Consider the following 13,538-nt stretch of genomic DNA (forward strand, 5'->3'; position numbering starts at 1 on the left):
TGACACCTTGGGATGGACCCTTCTTCACTGTCATGAGCCCTGCAGCCTTCCTGGCCTCAACCTGATGGCGAGCGCCCCCTCCATCCATTGTGACAACCAAATATGTCTCCAGACAGAGCCAGTGGTCCCTGGGGAAAGGGGCTAAAATTCCCCCAGTGGAAGACCTGCTTTATTGAAGGATGAGGTGTCCGTGCCTGCTTCGTGCAAATGCCCTGAGCCGTGCATGTAGGATTCGTCAGCTTTTCTGCACACACATCCAACTTTAAAAGTATTCGAAATGTTTAAAAAGTCAATGAACAGCTGAAAGGGTCCCGCATTTCAGAGCTAGCAGGGACAGTAGATACAGCGGAGTCTAATGTCCCATGCAGGTTAAGGAGGCCAAGATCCAGGTGCCTCGGGGTTCAGAACCCCACCCCCGCTTCCCCTCCCCCTTGTCCCCCCCACCCCCTCGCAGGCCAACTGGCTCCCAAGGGCAGCCCAAGTCTCAGCGGCGGCTGATCCCAGGCGGGGAGTCCGACGGACCCCAAAGCCCAAAGTGGAAGGGGCGCCACACCCACACTCTGCAAAGAGAGTTCTGCAAACGGGTATCTCGTGCAAACAGGATATTAGCTTTTGTCAGACAGATCACAAAGGGCTTGAGGTTTCTCTTCTCAGCCTCAGGCTCCCTGCCTCTCCCTCTCCGGCTTTATCTGCTCCGCTCAGTCTGCGGGCAGGAAGAGATGGCAGCGGGGGAGACACAGCTCTACGCCAAGGTTACCAGCAAGCTCAAGGGCCGCAGCTCCTCGGCGCTCCTGGAGCCCCTCCTGGACATGGGCTTCCCGGCCCACACCGCGTGAGTACCCCCCTGCCTGGCCAGGGTCCCTGACCCCCCGCCGACCCCTCTACGGCTGCAAAATTGCAGGTGGCTCAGAGCACTTACTTCCTGTGCGAGGGGTGAACCGCGCAGGGCCAGAGACCTGCTCCAAGTGAGGCCCGTTCTGCTTTTATGAAGGACACGACCTTCGCTTTTTAAAGACAAACTCTTCTGGCTGGTGATGGGGGCCCTGTGACATCTGGGAAATGGGAGCCAGGGTGTGGGGGGACTTGGGGCCTGGCTGCCCCCCTCGGTGGTCAGCTCAGCGAGCCTGAGATGGCCTTGCAGACTCGAATTCGAAAGCCCCAAAGTCGGGTGGGCCTCGGAGGCGGGGGCCTCTTGAAATCCGCCAGAATGTGCTTCTCTCGGTGCGAAGGGAGAGCCCTTGTCTTTGAGGGGAAGCTCCCGGATGTCTGATGATGTAAAAAAGGGTCAAGGACCTCCCCGAGCAGGTGGACACGACCCACTTATCCAAGGAGGAGGTGCACCCAGAGACCCCTCAACCTCGCGAGTTACCCTCTCGGAGACAGAGGGGCATCCCCAAACTATGAGCTTTCAGACCAACACCCGGTCACAGTTTCCACGGGGAACCAGTTCCTTAGATCAGGTCCTTTTCACATGCTCATTTGTCTGGGAACTATGCCGGAGGCCTCCTGATGTGACCTTGCACTTGGGAGGGGGGCAAACGCGCCTTAAACAGGTTAACGAACCCCTGTGACCCAGCTGCTGGAGTGCCTGAGGCTGGACCCCTTTGCTCCCTAACCCGCACTGGGGCTCTGTCCTCACGTTCTGCTCACACTGAGCGGGGGGCTGTGAGCTCGAAAGGAAACAAGGCATGGGCAGGGTGCGGAGGGGGACCCCGAGGCTGGAGGGGGCAGGGGGTGCAAAAGGGGGGCTGAAACCCCCTCTCCTCACCTCTAGAGCCCACACTTTGCCATGTGGCCAAAGCTGCCGTTGAAAGCACACCCCAAGCCCCTTCCAATTTAAACATCAGCTGTGTGCTGGGTGGAGAAGCATGTTTTAAATGTGACCCTTAGGCTGGAGCACCAGGTAAAGCTTCCAATGAGCTCTCCAGGGGCCTCCCCACTTCAGGCATCCAGCGAAGTGGGTTCCTGATCAGCTCCAGCAATTTCCAGGCTGAATGCCTCCACCAAACTCCACTGGGCCCAATCTGGTCCCCTTCGGTTAAGCTCCATCCAATGTGCACGTGTCCTGGTCTCAATGACAAGTAAGACTCGGGCCCGGGGAGCTGGCAGACGGATCGGAGGGCGGTCCATTGAGATGGGGGCCTGGCGACCTCACGGGCAGCGAGGAGACACAGAGGGGCTGCACGGCCCCCCTACCTGGGCATTTGGGGTGGGCTTTCTGGAAGAGGGACACCAGAGGAGAGCCACCTCCCTCAGGGTGTGTTGATGCCAGGCGGCTTCTTGGCCAGTAGGCATGTGTGCCAGCCAGGGACACGGCCCTGATGGCTGCCTAAGGTTGCCTAAGGCAGCTTCTAATGTATTCCCCACGCGAACTCAAGGGTCTGAGAGGAGGGCCACCTGGCTGTGGGGAGGGGTTGGGTCAGGGAGGTGGGATTCAGGCATGGGTGGACTCAGGACATGAGCCCTTGCTCTCCGTTCCATGGACGAAGGTGGGGGCCAGGGAAGCAGGGGGGCAGGGGCCAGATGTGAGCGTCCACATTTCCAAACTCACAGCGATGCCACCAGAGGCCAGAGGCCTGGGTGCTGCTCCCCGAGGAGAGGTCTCGCCCACCAGCCCCCAGCGGTGGATCGGGGGGCTGAAGGTCCCATGTCCTGCACAGACACCCCGTTGCTCTGACCCTCCCCCCAGAAGCAAAAGGCAGGTTCTGAGGGCTCCTTGCGTCCTGCCCCCACAGGCTCAAGGCACTGGCAGCTACGGGGAGGAAGACGGTGGAGGAGGCATCAGACTGGTGAGTGGGGCACCGGCAGGGCGGTGAGGTCTCTGCGCAGTGGACCCTCTGGGCGGCCGGGGCAGAGCCGAAGGAGGAAAGAACCCGTGTTTGAATGGACAGCAAAAGAGAGAGAATGTCTGAAGCCTTCCGTAACCCGAATGCGGCTGGCGGGGGGCGGGGGGGGGGGGGGTTGCTGACCAAATGAGGAAGAGCCATGTCGCAGATACGATGACCCCGAGTCACCACTATCTCTGCCTCTGATGGGGACGGGCCTTGCGGGGGCCGGGCGTATGTCCCTTAAGTCCCCACATGTGGCACCTTGAGGGAGCCTGCTGCTTCGGGCAGGGGAGCCCTAGGCTAGGGTCCAAGTGGCTCTGCCACCGCCAGGTCTGCGACCCTGCCAGCTGCCCCCTGCTACCAGCCTGGGATTTCTGCCCTGGGCCTCCAAGAGGGCACCCCCTCCCTGAAACCCAGCCCTGCCCGCGTGGGCCGTGACGCCACTGTCCTGCCCCAAGGGGAAGTCCCCTCACGCTCTAACCCAGAAGAGCTGTGACGAAAAACACGCAAAAAACCCAGGTCCCGCCAGGCTGGGGTCCCCGCCCCAGAGCAGGATGGTCGTCACTGGCACTGGGTCCCTGTGTGCCCAGCGAGTCTTCAGTGGGGACTCCCACCCCCTCCAGAAACTCTAGGCCAAGGGCAAACATTCAACCCTGGTACGGACAAGGGGGGGGCACCCAGGACCATCCAGCCTAGGTGAGCTCCAAGGTCAGTTGCCAAACTTGAACTAAAAACCAAACCCAGGATTTCTGTTGCTGTTCTGGGGGTGAAGAACCCAACTAGCATCCATGAGGACACGGGTTCCATCCCTGGCCTCGCTCAGTGGGTTAAGGATCTGGCATTGCTGTGAGCTGTGGTGTAGGTTACAGATGCGGCTCAGAACCCATGGCTGTGGCTGTGGGGTAGGCCAGAAGCTGCAGCTCCGATTCGACCCCTAGCCTGGGAACTTCCCCATGTGCCATGGGTACAGCCCTAAAAAAACCCACAGTGCTTCCAGGGCTGGGGTTGGTCCTGGTAGCAGTGAGTCAGCCAGAAAGCCCAGCAGCCCTGCCAGGAACAGGGAGAGAGTGGGTGCCCTGGACTCTGCTAGAGCGGACCCAACCCCACTCCTGAGCAGGGAGCTGCAGATTCGGATGCTGTTAACCACAAGGGCAGCCTCAAGGTGAAGATGGGGGGCTCTTACTTTCCCAGTCGCCATCTGGGGGTGACTATCCACCCAGCAAATGTGTGCCCCCGCTGCCCAGCGGTTCGCATCCAAGTTCATTCCCTGGAGAAATGCAAAGGGCCTAAAAAGACACGTGCAAAATCTTGATCACGGTGCTCTGATAGTTTTTAAAAAGAAAACTATTTCCAGGCCCATCAAAGGCATGTGGATGGGTGAAATGTTACGTATGCAGATGACGGAATGTTACGTAGCTCTTAGAAGGCTCACTCGGGAAGTGACTGTGTGGCTCAGTGGTAACAGACCGACTACCATCCATAAGGATGTAGGTTCGATCCCTGGCCCCGCTCGGTGAGTCAAGGATCCGGCGTTGCCGTGAGCTGGGGTGTAGGTCACAGACGTGGCTCGGATCTGGCATTGCTGTGACTGCGGTGTAGACCAGCAGCTGCAGCTCCGATTGGACCCCCAGCCTGGGAACTTCCAAACGCCAAGAGTATGGCCCTAAAAAGCAAAAAAAAAAAAATTTCACTCATGGCAGACTCGACTAGATGTGTGTGCATCAACATGGAGAGATTACAAAAACGGATTGTTGAGTAAAAAAATGAAAGTTGCAGAATAACTTGAGCAATAGCTTGTGACTTATGTAAGATACACACAAGTGTTACCTATGAGCATGTTCCCTAAAGGTCGGGAAGAAGACAAACAGATTAAGAAGCGAGGTTTCCTGCAGAAGGAGGAAGTGAGCCGCGACGAGGAGGTTAGAGCTTCCTCTCTCGGCACCTTTTCACTGCTAAGGACCAGAAACTTAACAGTTTCTCCAGGGGCTGGATGCGGATTTCCAAATGAATATTCCATCACGAGCACATCTCGAGTCATCAAAAAGTCTTCAAATCCATAATTTCTAATGACTAGATGATAAATTTACTCTCATTTCTCTAGTTTTTCCTGCTTTCCTGTCATAAATAACTGCACAATAAATATTTTATATGTGCAGTTTTATCTACATAGTTTACTTTTTCCTCCAGATAAATTTCTGGAAGTAGAATTCTTGGTTCAAATGGAGTGGGGACTTTGAGACTGTTTCTCTTTGTCTTTCTTTTCGTGTATGTATGTGTGTTTTGTTTTTCTTTTTACAGCCTCACCTGCGGCATATGGAAATTCCCAGGCTAGGGGTCAAACCAGAGCAGCAGCGGCCAGCCTACACCGCAGCCACAGCAACACTGGATCCAAGCTGCGGCTTTGACCTATGCCACAGCTCACGGCAAAGCCAGATCCTTAACTCACTGAGCAAGACCAGGGATCAAACCTGTATCCTCACAGATACGATATTGGGTTCTTTTTTTTTTTCAGGGCTGCACCCATGGCACAGGGAGGTTCCCAGGCTAGGGGTCCAATCAGAGCTGTAGCCACTGGCCTGCATCCCAGCCACAGCCATGCAGGATCCGAGCCGAGTCTGTGATCTACACCACAGCTCACAGTAACGCCAGATCCCCAACCAGCTGAGCGAGGCCAGGAATCGAACCCGCAACCTCATCGTTCCTAGTTGGATTCGTTTCTGGTGTGCCACGACGGGAACTCCCGTGTCGGGTTCTTAACCCACTGAACCACAGCAGCTTCTCCAATTTTGAGACTCTCGATATATATTGGGAAAATGCTTTGTATAAAGGTGGTAGAAATTTATCCTTAAGTCTCACTGCGCCTTGGACTTAAGCAAAACTCTTCTCTTCTGAAAGACATTCTGCTAATTTGACAAATGAGGAAAGCGTTGTCTCAAATATTTTTTTATTATTGGTGAGAATGAACTTGAATTCGGGGCTGTATATCCGTTCCGCCCATATTAAAATACTTTTCTGGATTGAAAGAAAATAGAGTAGCCACCTAAATCCCGGCTAGTTCTCTGTGACTGAGTTTTTACACTTAACTTGAAGTTAGAGATAGAATTAAACTGTGAGTTTTTCCCACAAGATTTTCCACCCTGAGAAGATGCAGGGCCCACAAAGATGGTAAGACGACCAGGTTTTGAGTGTTCCTGTCACCTTTCTCTCCTTCTCGTGGTCTTTGGCCTGGGAATCTGACAAGCCTGGCTCTGAGACCAGGGTGGACGCACCCAGCCCTGTGCTGGAGGAGTCCCGCTGGGGCCATTATTCAGAGTCGCCGTCACTGCTGTCCTCCCTGGGGAAAGACTCCTTGCCACGACAGCAGGAGAAAACGTCCCCTCCTCCGTTACAGGCTGCGATGCCACTGCAATGACCCTTCTCTCGACGACCCCATCCCCCAGGAGTATGCCCTGTTCCTCTGTCCCACTGGGCCCCTGCTGGACAAACTTCAAGAGTTCTGGAGAGAGAGCAAGCGTCAGTGTGCGAAGAACAGAGCCCACGAGGTCTTCCCTCACATCACGCTCTGTGACTTCTTCACGGTGAGTCTGCCCAACACGCCTTTAGTGCTCATTAATACGGTGGCTGAAGTCATTTCCTGCAATAACTAGGTGGTGATGGGACAAAATTGAGAAAAGCCATGGGATTTATTTTCATAAATAATAAATTTATGAAAAATTATTATTTGGATAATAATAAATTATCCAAATAAATAAGTTTGGATGGGCCACAACTGTGGTGTGAGATATCCTTTACTTTCCTCTGCCTCTTCATCCGGTCAACTCCTATTCATCCTTCAAAACCCAACTCATTTATCCCCTCCCTTTTTAAAGTGTCCCCCATCACCCCAGGCAGAAGGGGTTGTTGCCTTTTGTGTCCCACCACCTTCTTGTTTATCCATTTAGCGGTGCTTTTCCTGTTGTGTGGGGATGTGCCTGGTTCAGCGCTACACCCCTCAGTGGACTGAGATCCTCAAGGGAAGGGGAGGTGTCACTCACGGGTGTACCTTCGGAGACTAGCGCAGTGCCTCAGACAGGGTGGGTGCTTCTGAATGTGTGATGGATCAACTGAAGGATGGGTTGGCCAGACGCAGATGTAGGACTTCACCCTGGCTTGGAGACCAGCCCTCTGATCCAGCAGAGGGTCAGTTAGGCGGCCTGGGAAGGTGAGAAGGACCTGGGCAACTCAGAAGAAAAGGGAAGCCTGAGAACGAGGGAAGGAAGGAGAGACACCAAGTCCTCTGTGGTTCCTGACGGAGAAGCACAGAGAGGGTGCTCCCCGCCCTGCCCCGGCTCTGCTGTCAGCCCTTGGTCCCAGGCCCCGCGTCACTGCATGGAAGGGGGAGGCAGTCCTGTGAAGGGAAGATTTCCAGAAGATGCCAGGACAAACAGCACCTTGCAGAGCCCTTGACAACCCCTGCCATTTGGTGGTGGGCTGGGGTCCCGGGACCTAAGTTATGAGCAGAGCACTTTCCAGGCCCTGCAAGGGCTGCAAAGATAGAGCCGAAAGGGGTGAATTTGGTGAATTTCATGAGCTCCTGGTTAGGAGGGGAGATGGGGTGCACATAAAGCCAAGACAAGGCCCCAGCTCAGAGGATAAAGAGGCTGTGGGCATCAGAGGGAGCTAGCTGCTGGGAGAGAAGGGGTGGCCAGGATCTCGGGGGGGGGGTCGCCATGTCTGGGTTTCCCTGGGGTCCCACGTGGCTGCATAGACTCATCCACGTGGACAGTCTTGGGAGGGCTTTCCTTGAGCAGCACTGAGCCCAGGAGCCTGGAGGCGCTCCGTCTGGCCAGAGGGTAGGTATGTGGGTGACGGCGGGGTTGACAGGGAGCTTGTTGCGGGATGGCTTGATCTCTGGCCAGAACACAGCCTCTGTCGGGTCTGAAGGTCAGCAGCCGAGACCTAGGCTACGACCCTCCTCGGCAGGTAAGTTCTGAGCAGTGCACCCGGGTCTGCCTCACTGGGGCCACGGGAAACATCCAGAAGCCAACAATGCAGCACTGAGCACAGCTGTGGGCCCCAGGAGTGGAGGAGGGGGCTCGGGCGTGATGCCCGGTGGGTCAACTTGGCGTGGCATGAGGGGCATAGTTAGAGGGAGGAGGGTTTCTGACCTGGGCCCTGAAAGGATACTTAGTTCCAAAAAGAACTTGACCTGAATTCTCTAGGAAACAGGACCAGCTCTAGAACAGGGTCGTAACCCCAAACGCCAGGACCGTGTAGGCCACATCACGGCGTCGTGAGCGGCAGAGAGCTCCCCGCTGCCTGGCTCACTGGTTAAGGTAAAGGTGAGCGTCCTGTCTCTGTCCCCAGTGCGAAGACCAGAAGGTGGAGTGTCTGTACGAGGCACTGAAGCGAGCGGGGGACCGGAGCCTGGGCGCCTTCCCCGCGGCCGTGCCACTGGTTCTCCACTCTTCCGTCAGCTACCTGGGCTTCTTCGTGGACGATGGCCCCGCAGACATCATCCGGGAATTCGCCGTGATGTTCGCCACGGAAGCCTCGGTCCTAGCAGGTGGGCAGCCCCGGGCAGTTGTGCACGCAGAGCCCAGTTCATAGAAAGGGGTGCCTTGTGCCAGGGGTCCAGCTCGCCACCCTCGGATGCGATGGGCTGACCCCAGGGCCGCGGGAGTGAGGCGGTTCCCCGATGCAGCCAGGGTCAGCCTGCTGGCGGGTCTGGTGGCTCTGGCTGGCTGCTCACAGAGGGTGCCTGGGCCCTCGCCCGCCCATGTCTGCGCCCACCTGGCCCCTTGCAGCCCACAGCTATGACCCGGCCTTAACCCGAGGCCCAACAATTAGACAGACCCTCCCTAATGGTCCAGGGCGTCCTTCAAAACCCTGAGCAAGTAGAAGCCTGAGGACCAGCAGAGGACTCTTCTCTGAGCGGGAGAGGGCCCCGTCTGCATGCACATGGTTTTTCAGAACACTCGCCCTATTCCAGCTGCCCAGGAGCTGTCTCTGGAGGGGACGTTGTGTGCCTTCATGACGACAGGGCACCGTAGGCTGGCGCAGGTGGGCAGTGGGGGCCTCCCCCAGCCCCATGTCCACCGGCAGCATCTCTCCTCACCGGGCCAGCGCTGGGGGTCAAACGCAAGGCCTGGCTCATTTATGTTGATTTTTTTGGTGTGAGCGTGGTCCTGTCTCCTCAGCCTCTTGGGGGAAAATGATCTAGACCCACTTGGAGAATTAGCCCAATCCTCTTTTCTCAAACAGCAGCCCCGCCTGGAGACTCTAGCGGGAAGAATTCTGGACTTGACCTCAGCTGTGAGCTGGGATCTAACCCCCTGAGCTTTCTTTCCCGGCCCACGGCTGGGGCTCTCACCATCAAACGATGCAGCCTGTCTGGGGAACGTGGCTGTGGTCCGGGCGCACAGCGGTGCTCGGTGCTCCTGGGGTTGGCTGGTCTGAAACTGGAAGGGCCCACGGCACCCTGGGGAGAGGCCCCTCCCTGCCCCTCCACAGACAGGTATGGAGAGGGACCCCCAGCCACTGCGACCTTCGTTAATCCCAGACTTCCATTTGGAGGCTGGCTTTTTGAATCCTATGTGCTAGACATGAACTTGCTTTTAAAGAACCTGTTTAACTTCGTTTAACCAGGTTCTCCTCAAACTTTTTTTTAAGTGTAGTTGACCTACAAGGGTGTGCCAGTGTCTGCTGTACAGCAAAGTGACCCAGTCCTACTCAGATTTGCTTTCCCTTCTCTTAGATTATCTTCCACCGCGGTCTGTCCTAAGAGATCAGGTGGCATTCCCTGTCCTGTGCAGTAGGCCCTCATTGCTTATCCATTCTCGGGGTACTAGTTTAGATATATACCATATGATATCACTCTTATACGGAATCTAAAATATGGCACAGGGAGTGCCCGTCATAGCTCAGTGGTTAACGAATCTGACTAGGAACCATGAGGTTGCGGGTTTGATCCCTGGCCTCGCTCTGTGGGTTAGGATCTGGCATTGCCATGAGCTGTGGTGTAGGTCGCAGATGCAGCTCAGATGTGGCATTGTTGTGGCTCTGGTGTAGGCCAGTGGCTACAGCTTCGATTGGACCCCTAGCCTGGGAACCTCCACATGCCATGGGTGCAGCCCTAGAGAAGACAGAAAGACCAAAAAATAAAAATAAAAATAAGGCACAAATGGGAGTTCCTGTTGTGGCTCAGTGGGTTAAGAACCCAACTAGTATCCATGAGGATGCAGATTCAACCCCGGCCTCGCTCAGTGGGTTAAGGATCTTGTGTTGCCATGAGCTGTGGTGTAGGTCACAGACGCGGCTCAGATCTGGCATGGCTGTGGCTGTGGCGTAGGCCAGCAGCTGTGCCTCCAATTGGACCCCTAGCCTGGAAATTTCCATATGCTGCAGGTGCAGCCCTAAAAAGAAGAAATAAGGAATGAATAAATAAACAAGGCACAAATGAACAAAACAGCAACAGACTCCCAGACAGGAAGAACAGACTTGTGGTTGCCAAAGGGGGGTGGGGGTGGGCTGGGGGTGGGATGGACAGGGAGTCTGGGGTCAGTAGAGGCAAACTGTTACATTTAGGATGGAGAAGCAGTGGGGTCCTGCTGTACAGCACGGGGCCTCTATCCAGTCTCCTGGGATAGACCGGGACGGAAGATAATATGGGAAAGAGAACGCATGTATATGTATGCATCACTGGGTCACTCTGCTGTCCGGCAGAAGTTGGCGCAACATTGTAAATCAACTACAGTTCCATTAAAAAATAAATGTAATAGCTTGCATCTCCTAACCCCAAACGCCCATCCCTCTCCCCCGCTTCCTCCTCGACAACCAGAAGTCTGTTCTCTACGCCTGTGAGTTTCTGTTCTGCAGGTAGATTCACCTGTGCCATTTTTTAGCTTCCGCCTGTGAGTGATACCACATGGTATTTGCTGGATCTCATCCGCAAGGTCCATGTCTCTGAGGATTGGTCTCCTTTATGTAAACCTGAGTTCAGAGGGTCACTCTCCATCCTCTTGTCTCCACAAGGACAATCTTGGCCCGATGCCACGTGTCAGCCACGTGCTTCTGAGCAGCCCAGCCCCTCACTTACCGCCGAAGTGGCTTCTCCACGGTTCCATTTGAAAACCAAGTGACCGGAGTTCCCGTCACAGTTCAGTGGTTAACAAATACGACTAGGAACCATGAGGTTGCAGGTTCGGTCCCTGCCCTTGCTCAGTGGGTTAACGATCCGGCGTGGCCGTGAGCTGTGGTGTAGGTCGCAGAGGCAGCTTGGATCCCACGTTGCTGTGGCTGTGGTGTAGGCTGGCAGCTCCAGCTCCGATTCGACCCCTAGCCTGGGAACCTCCATATGCCACGGGAGCGGCCCTAGAAATGGCAAAAAAAAAAAAAAGACAAAAAATAAAATAAAAATAAAAAATAAATAAAATAAAAACCAAGTGACCTAGGGCTGTGAAGGGCCAAGTGTCTGCCCAAGGTCACTGTCATGGGCTGCAAAGGACCCCCTCATATTCATGTCTGCCCTGAACCTCAGAAAAGGACCTTAGTTGGAAATAGGGGCTTTTAGATGTAATTTGTGGAGGTCACAGTGGAGCAGGGGCCGCCCGAAGTCCCACCACTGGAATCTTCTTGAGAAGAGAGAGTACAGAGGAGAGGCCGCGTGACCTCGGGGGCAGGCACTGAACAGCTGCAGCCAAGGAGTGTCGGGAGCCCTGGGGGGTGGAGGGAGCAAGGAGGGACCCTCCCGAGAGTCTCCAGAGGGAATCTGCCCTGCCGACCCCTGGGTTTGAACTTCTGGCCTCCAGACCCATGACAACAGCTTTCTATGGTCTTAAGCCACCCAGTGCTGGACAACTTGTGACCACAGCCCGGAAACCAACAGAGTTCCCCACCAGTGGGTGGTGGGTGTGGCCCTGGAGTCCAGCCCTGTCCTGCCCCGTGATGCCTGGGTCTCACGCTGGCCACCCCGCTTCCTGGGGGAGCCGGCTTTGATCTCACGTCCATCACCTGACCCTGAGCAGGCTCCACCCACCCTGACACGCCCTGTGCCCTGAGCCTGACCCTGATGGGGTGGGAGGGGCTGGTGACAGCTCTGGTGTGTCCTCACCAACAAGTGTGCCCGTCACCAGCTCAACGTCCCTAGGGGCGCGGGCCACGGAGAGAAGACAGCGCCCATTCAGGAGTCAGGTGACTAGGTGACCTCTCTCGTGATGACCCACACAGGCCTTTCCCAGGTGCCGCTGGCTCACACACGGCAAGGCCGTCCTCCCACAGCAGCCGAAACCGGAGGAAAGGAATTGTCCCACCGCCCATGCGCCCTCCGCTTTGGGCTCCTCAGCCCTGCAGCTCAGGGTGTGGAAACCCCTCCAGGTTCTCCTTAGCAACAAAAGGCTCAGGCAGAGGATGGAGGTGGGGCCTCCGGGCTGGGCTCCAAGAAGTGCACGCATCCCCCTTGACCTTTTTCGGGGGGAGGACGGATGCTGGGTCTTGCTAAGCATTGCCCGTGGGAAAGGTAGCGGCTACCTATTTCTGAAAGTCCCCTCGGGAAGCTCACCGTTAAGACTGGTTTCTCAGGACAACCCAGCAGGCAGCTGTCCCAGCCTCCAGGAGGCTGGGTCAGACCAAAATGACCTGCCAAATGGGACAGGTTGGGTCTAGAGCTAAGTGACTCGGATTCCGAGGTCTGCAGTTGTGCTGATCACCACTGCCCCGGAGCACAGCAGCTTTGTGGCCCGGCTGTAATCAGGTCCTGGCTGCTTCCTGGACGCCACTGTCCATGGACCTGAGAGCCCAGAGATGACGCCCGGGAGGGTGGGACCACAAGGGCAGAGGCCACTCACAAAGGCCCCGGCCTGGCGGCTCCAAGGGCTTCCGATGACGCCAAGGCCAGCTGAGTGCTGGAGACGCGGCCGTATTTGATGGATGCATTGCTCAGGCCGTTTTCCTCCAGAGACTCTGTGATTGAGCCAAAAGCCATTGACTTGGAGTGTGAGCCCCCGTGTCCAGGCCACTGAGGCTTGTACATGTCCCAGGGGATGAAGGACTAGAATCAACTGTTTGGGCAACTAGCTGGCAACTCGATAGACCCCAAACCTCTACCTCTACACCCTCTGCTTTCCCACTCCCCATAAAACCTGAAGGTGCCCAGCCATCTCCCTAACGAGGTGAGCTGTGCGATGGCCAGTCTGCGCCCAGTCCTCGCCTTGTCGGGGATGCGCCAAAGCCGTGGGGAGGGGTGGCAGAGGCAGGAGGTGCAATGTGCAGAGAAGTTTGCACCACTGGCCTGGGCAGGCAGCCGCCCTGGATGCTGAGCCCCCGGGTGTGTGCTGCAGACGTCTGGGTAAAAGTGCCCCCTTTGCCTGATTTCACAGACTGCACGGTGAAGCCTTGCACCAAGCAGCTGCATCTGACCCTGGCCCACAAGTTCTACCCCCACCACCAGAGGACGCTGGAGCAGCTGGCCAGAGCCGTCCACCCAGGCCACAGCTGCCAGTGGACAGCCGCGCTTTACTCCCGCGACATGCGCTTCGTACACTACCAGGTGAGCGGACCCCCCCCCCCTCCCGCCATAGGAACAGGTGAAGCACCGGACAGAGCCCTGACCCCCAGGAGCCCCAGGAGCTGGAGGTCTTCCGGTAGAAGGAAGAACTTCTATCCCCTCTTTAAAATCATCTTGTTGTCTGCATTTTGGAATTAACATTCTTTTGTATGAGCTGCAGACACACA

At 56.2% G+C, this 13,538-nt stretch overlaps 1 protein-coding gene across 1 annotated transcript in view; it reads left to right on the forward strand.

Annotated features, from left to right (window-relative positions):
• The first annotated feature begins 713 nt into the window (after window positions 1-713).
• Window positions 714-13,538, forward strand: part of UBASH3A (ubiquitin associated and SH3 domain containing A) — a 40,325-nt gene continuing 27,500 nt past the window's right edge. Inside the window, exons 1-5 of the mRNA XM_003358975.4 lie at window positions 714-832; window positions 2,736-2,789; window positions 6,220-6,406; window positions 8,175-8,373; window positions 13,184-13,353. Of these exons, the coding sequence (XP_003359023.3) occupies window positions 720-832; window positions 2,736-2,789; window positions 6,220-6,406; window positions 8,175-8,373; window positions 13,184-13,353 (723 nt within the window). The 5' untranslated portion in view covers window positions 714-719. The remainder of the gene's footprint in view (window positions 833-2,735; window positions 2,790-6,219; window positions 6,407-8,174; window positions 8,374-13,183; window positions 13,354-13,538) is intronic.

The sequence above is a fragment of the Sus scrofa genome, chromosome 13 (assembly GCF_054392235.1).
Source record: "Sus scrofa isolate SSC_HxYL_T2T_F1_AM1 chromosome 13, Sscrofa_HxYL_maternal_Yorkshire_Landrace_v2.0, whole genome shotgun sequence".
Taxonomy (NCBI): domain Eukaryota; kingdom Metazoa; phylum Chordata; class Mammalia; order Artiodactyla; family Suidae; genus Sus; species Sus scrofa.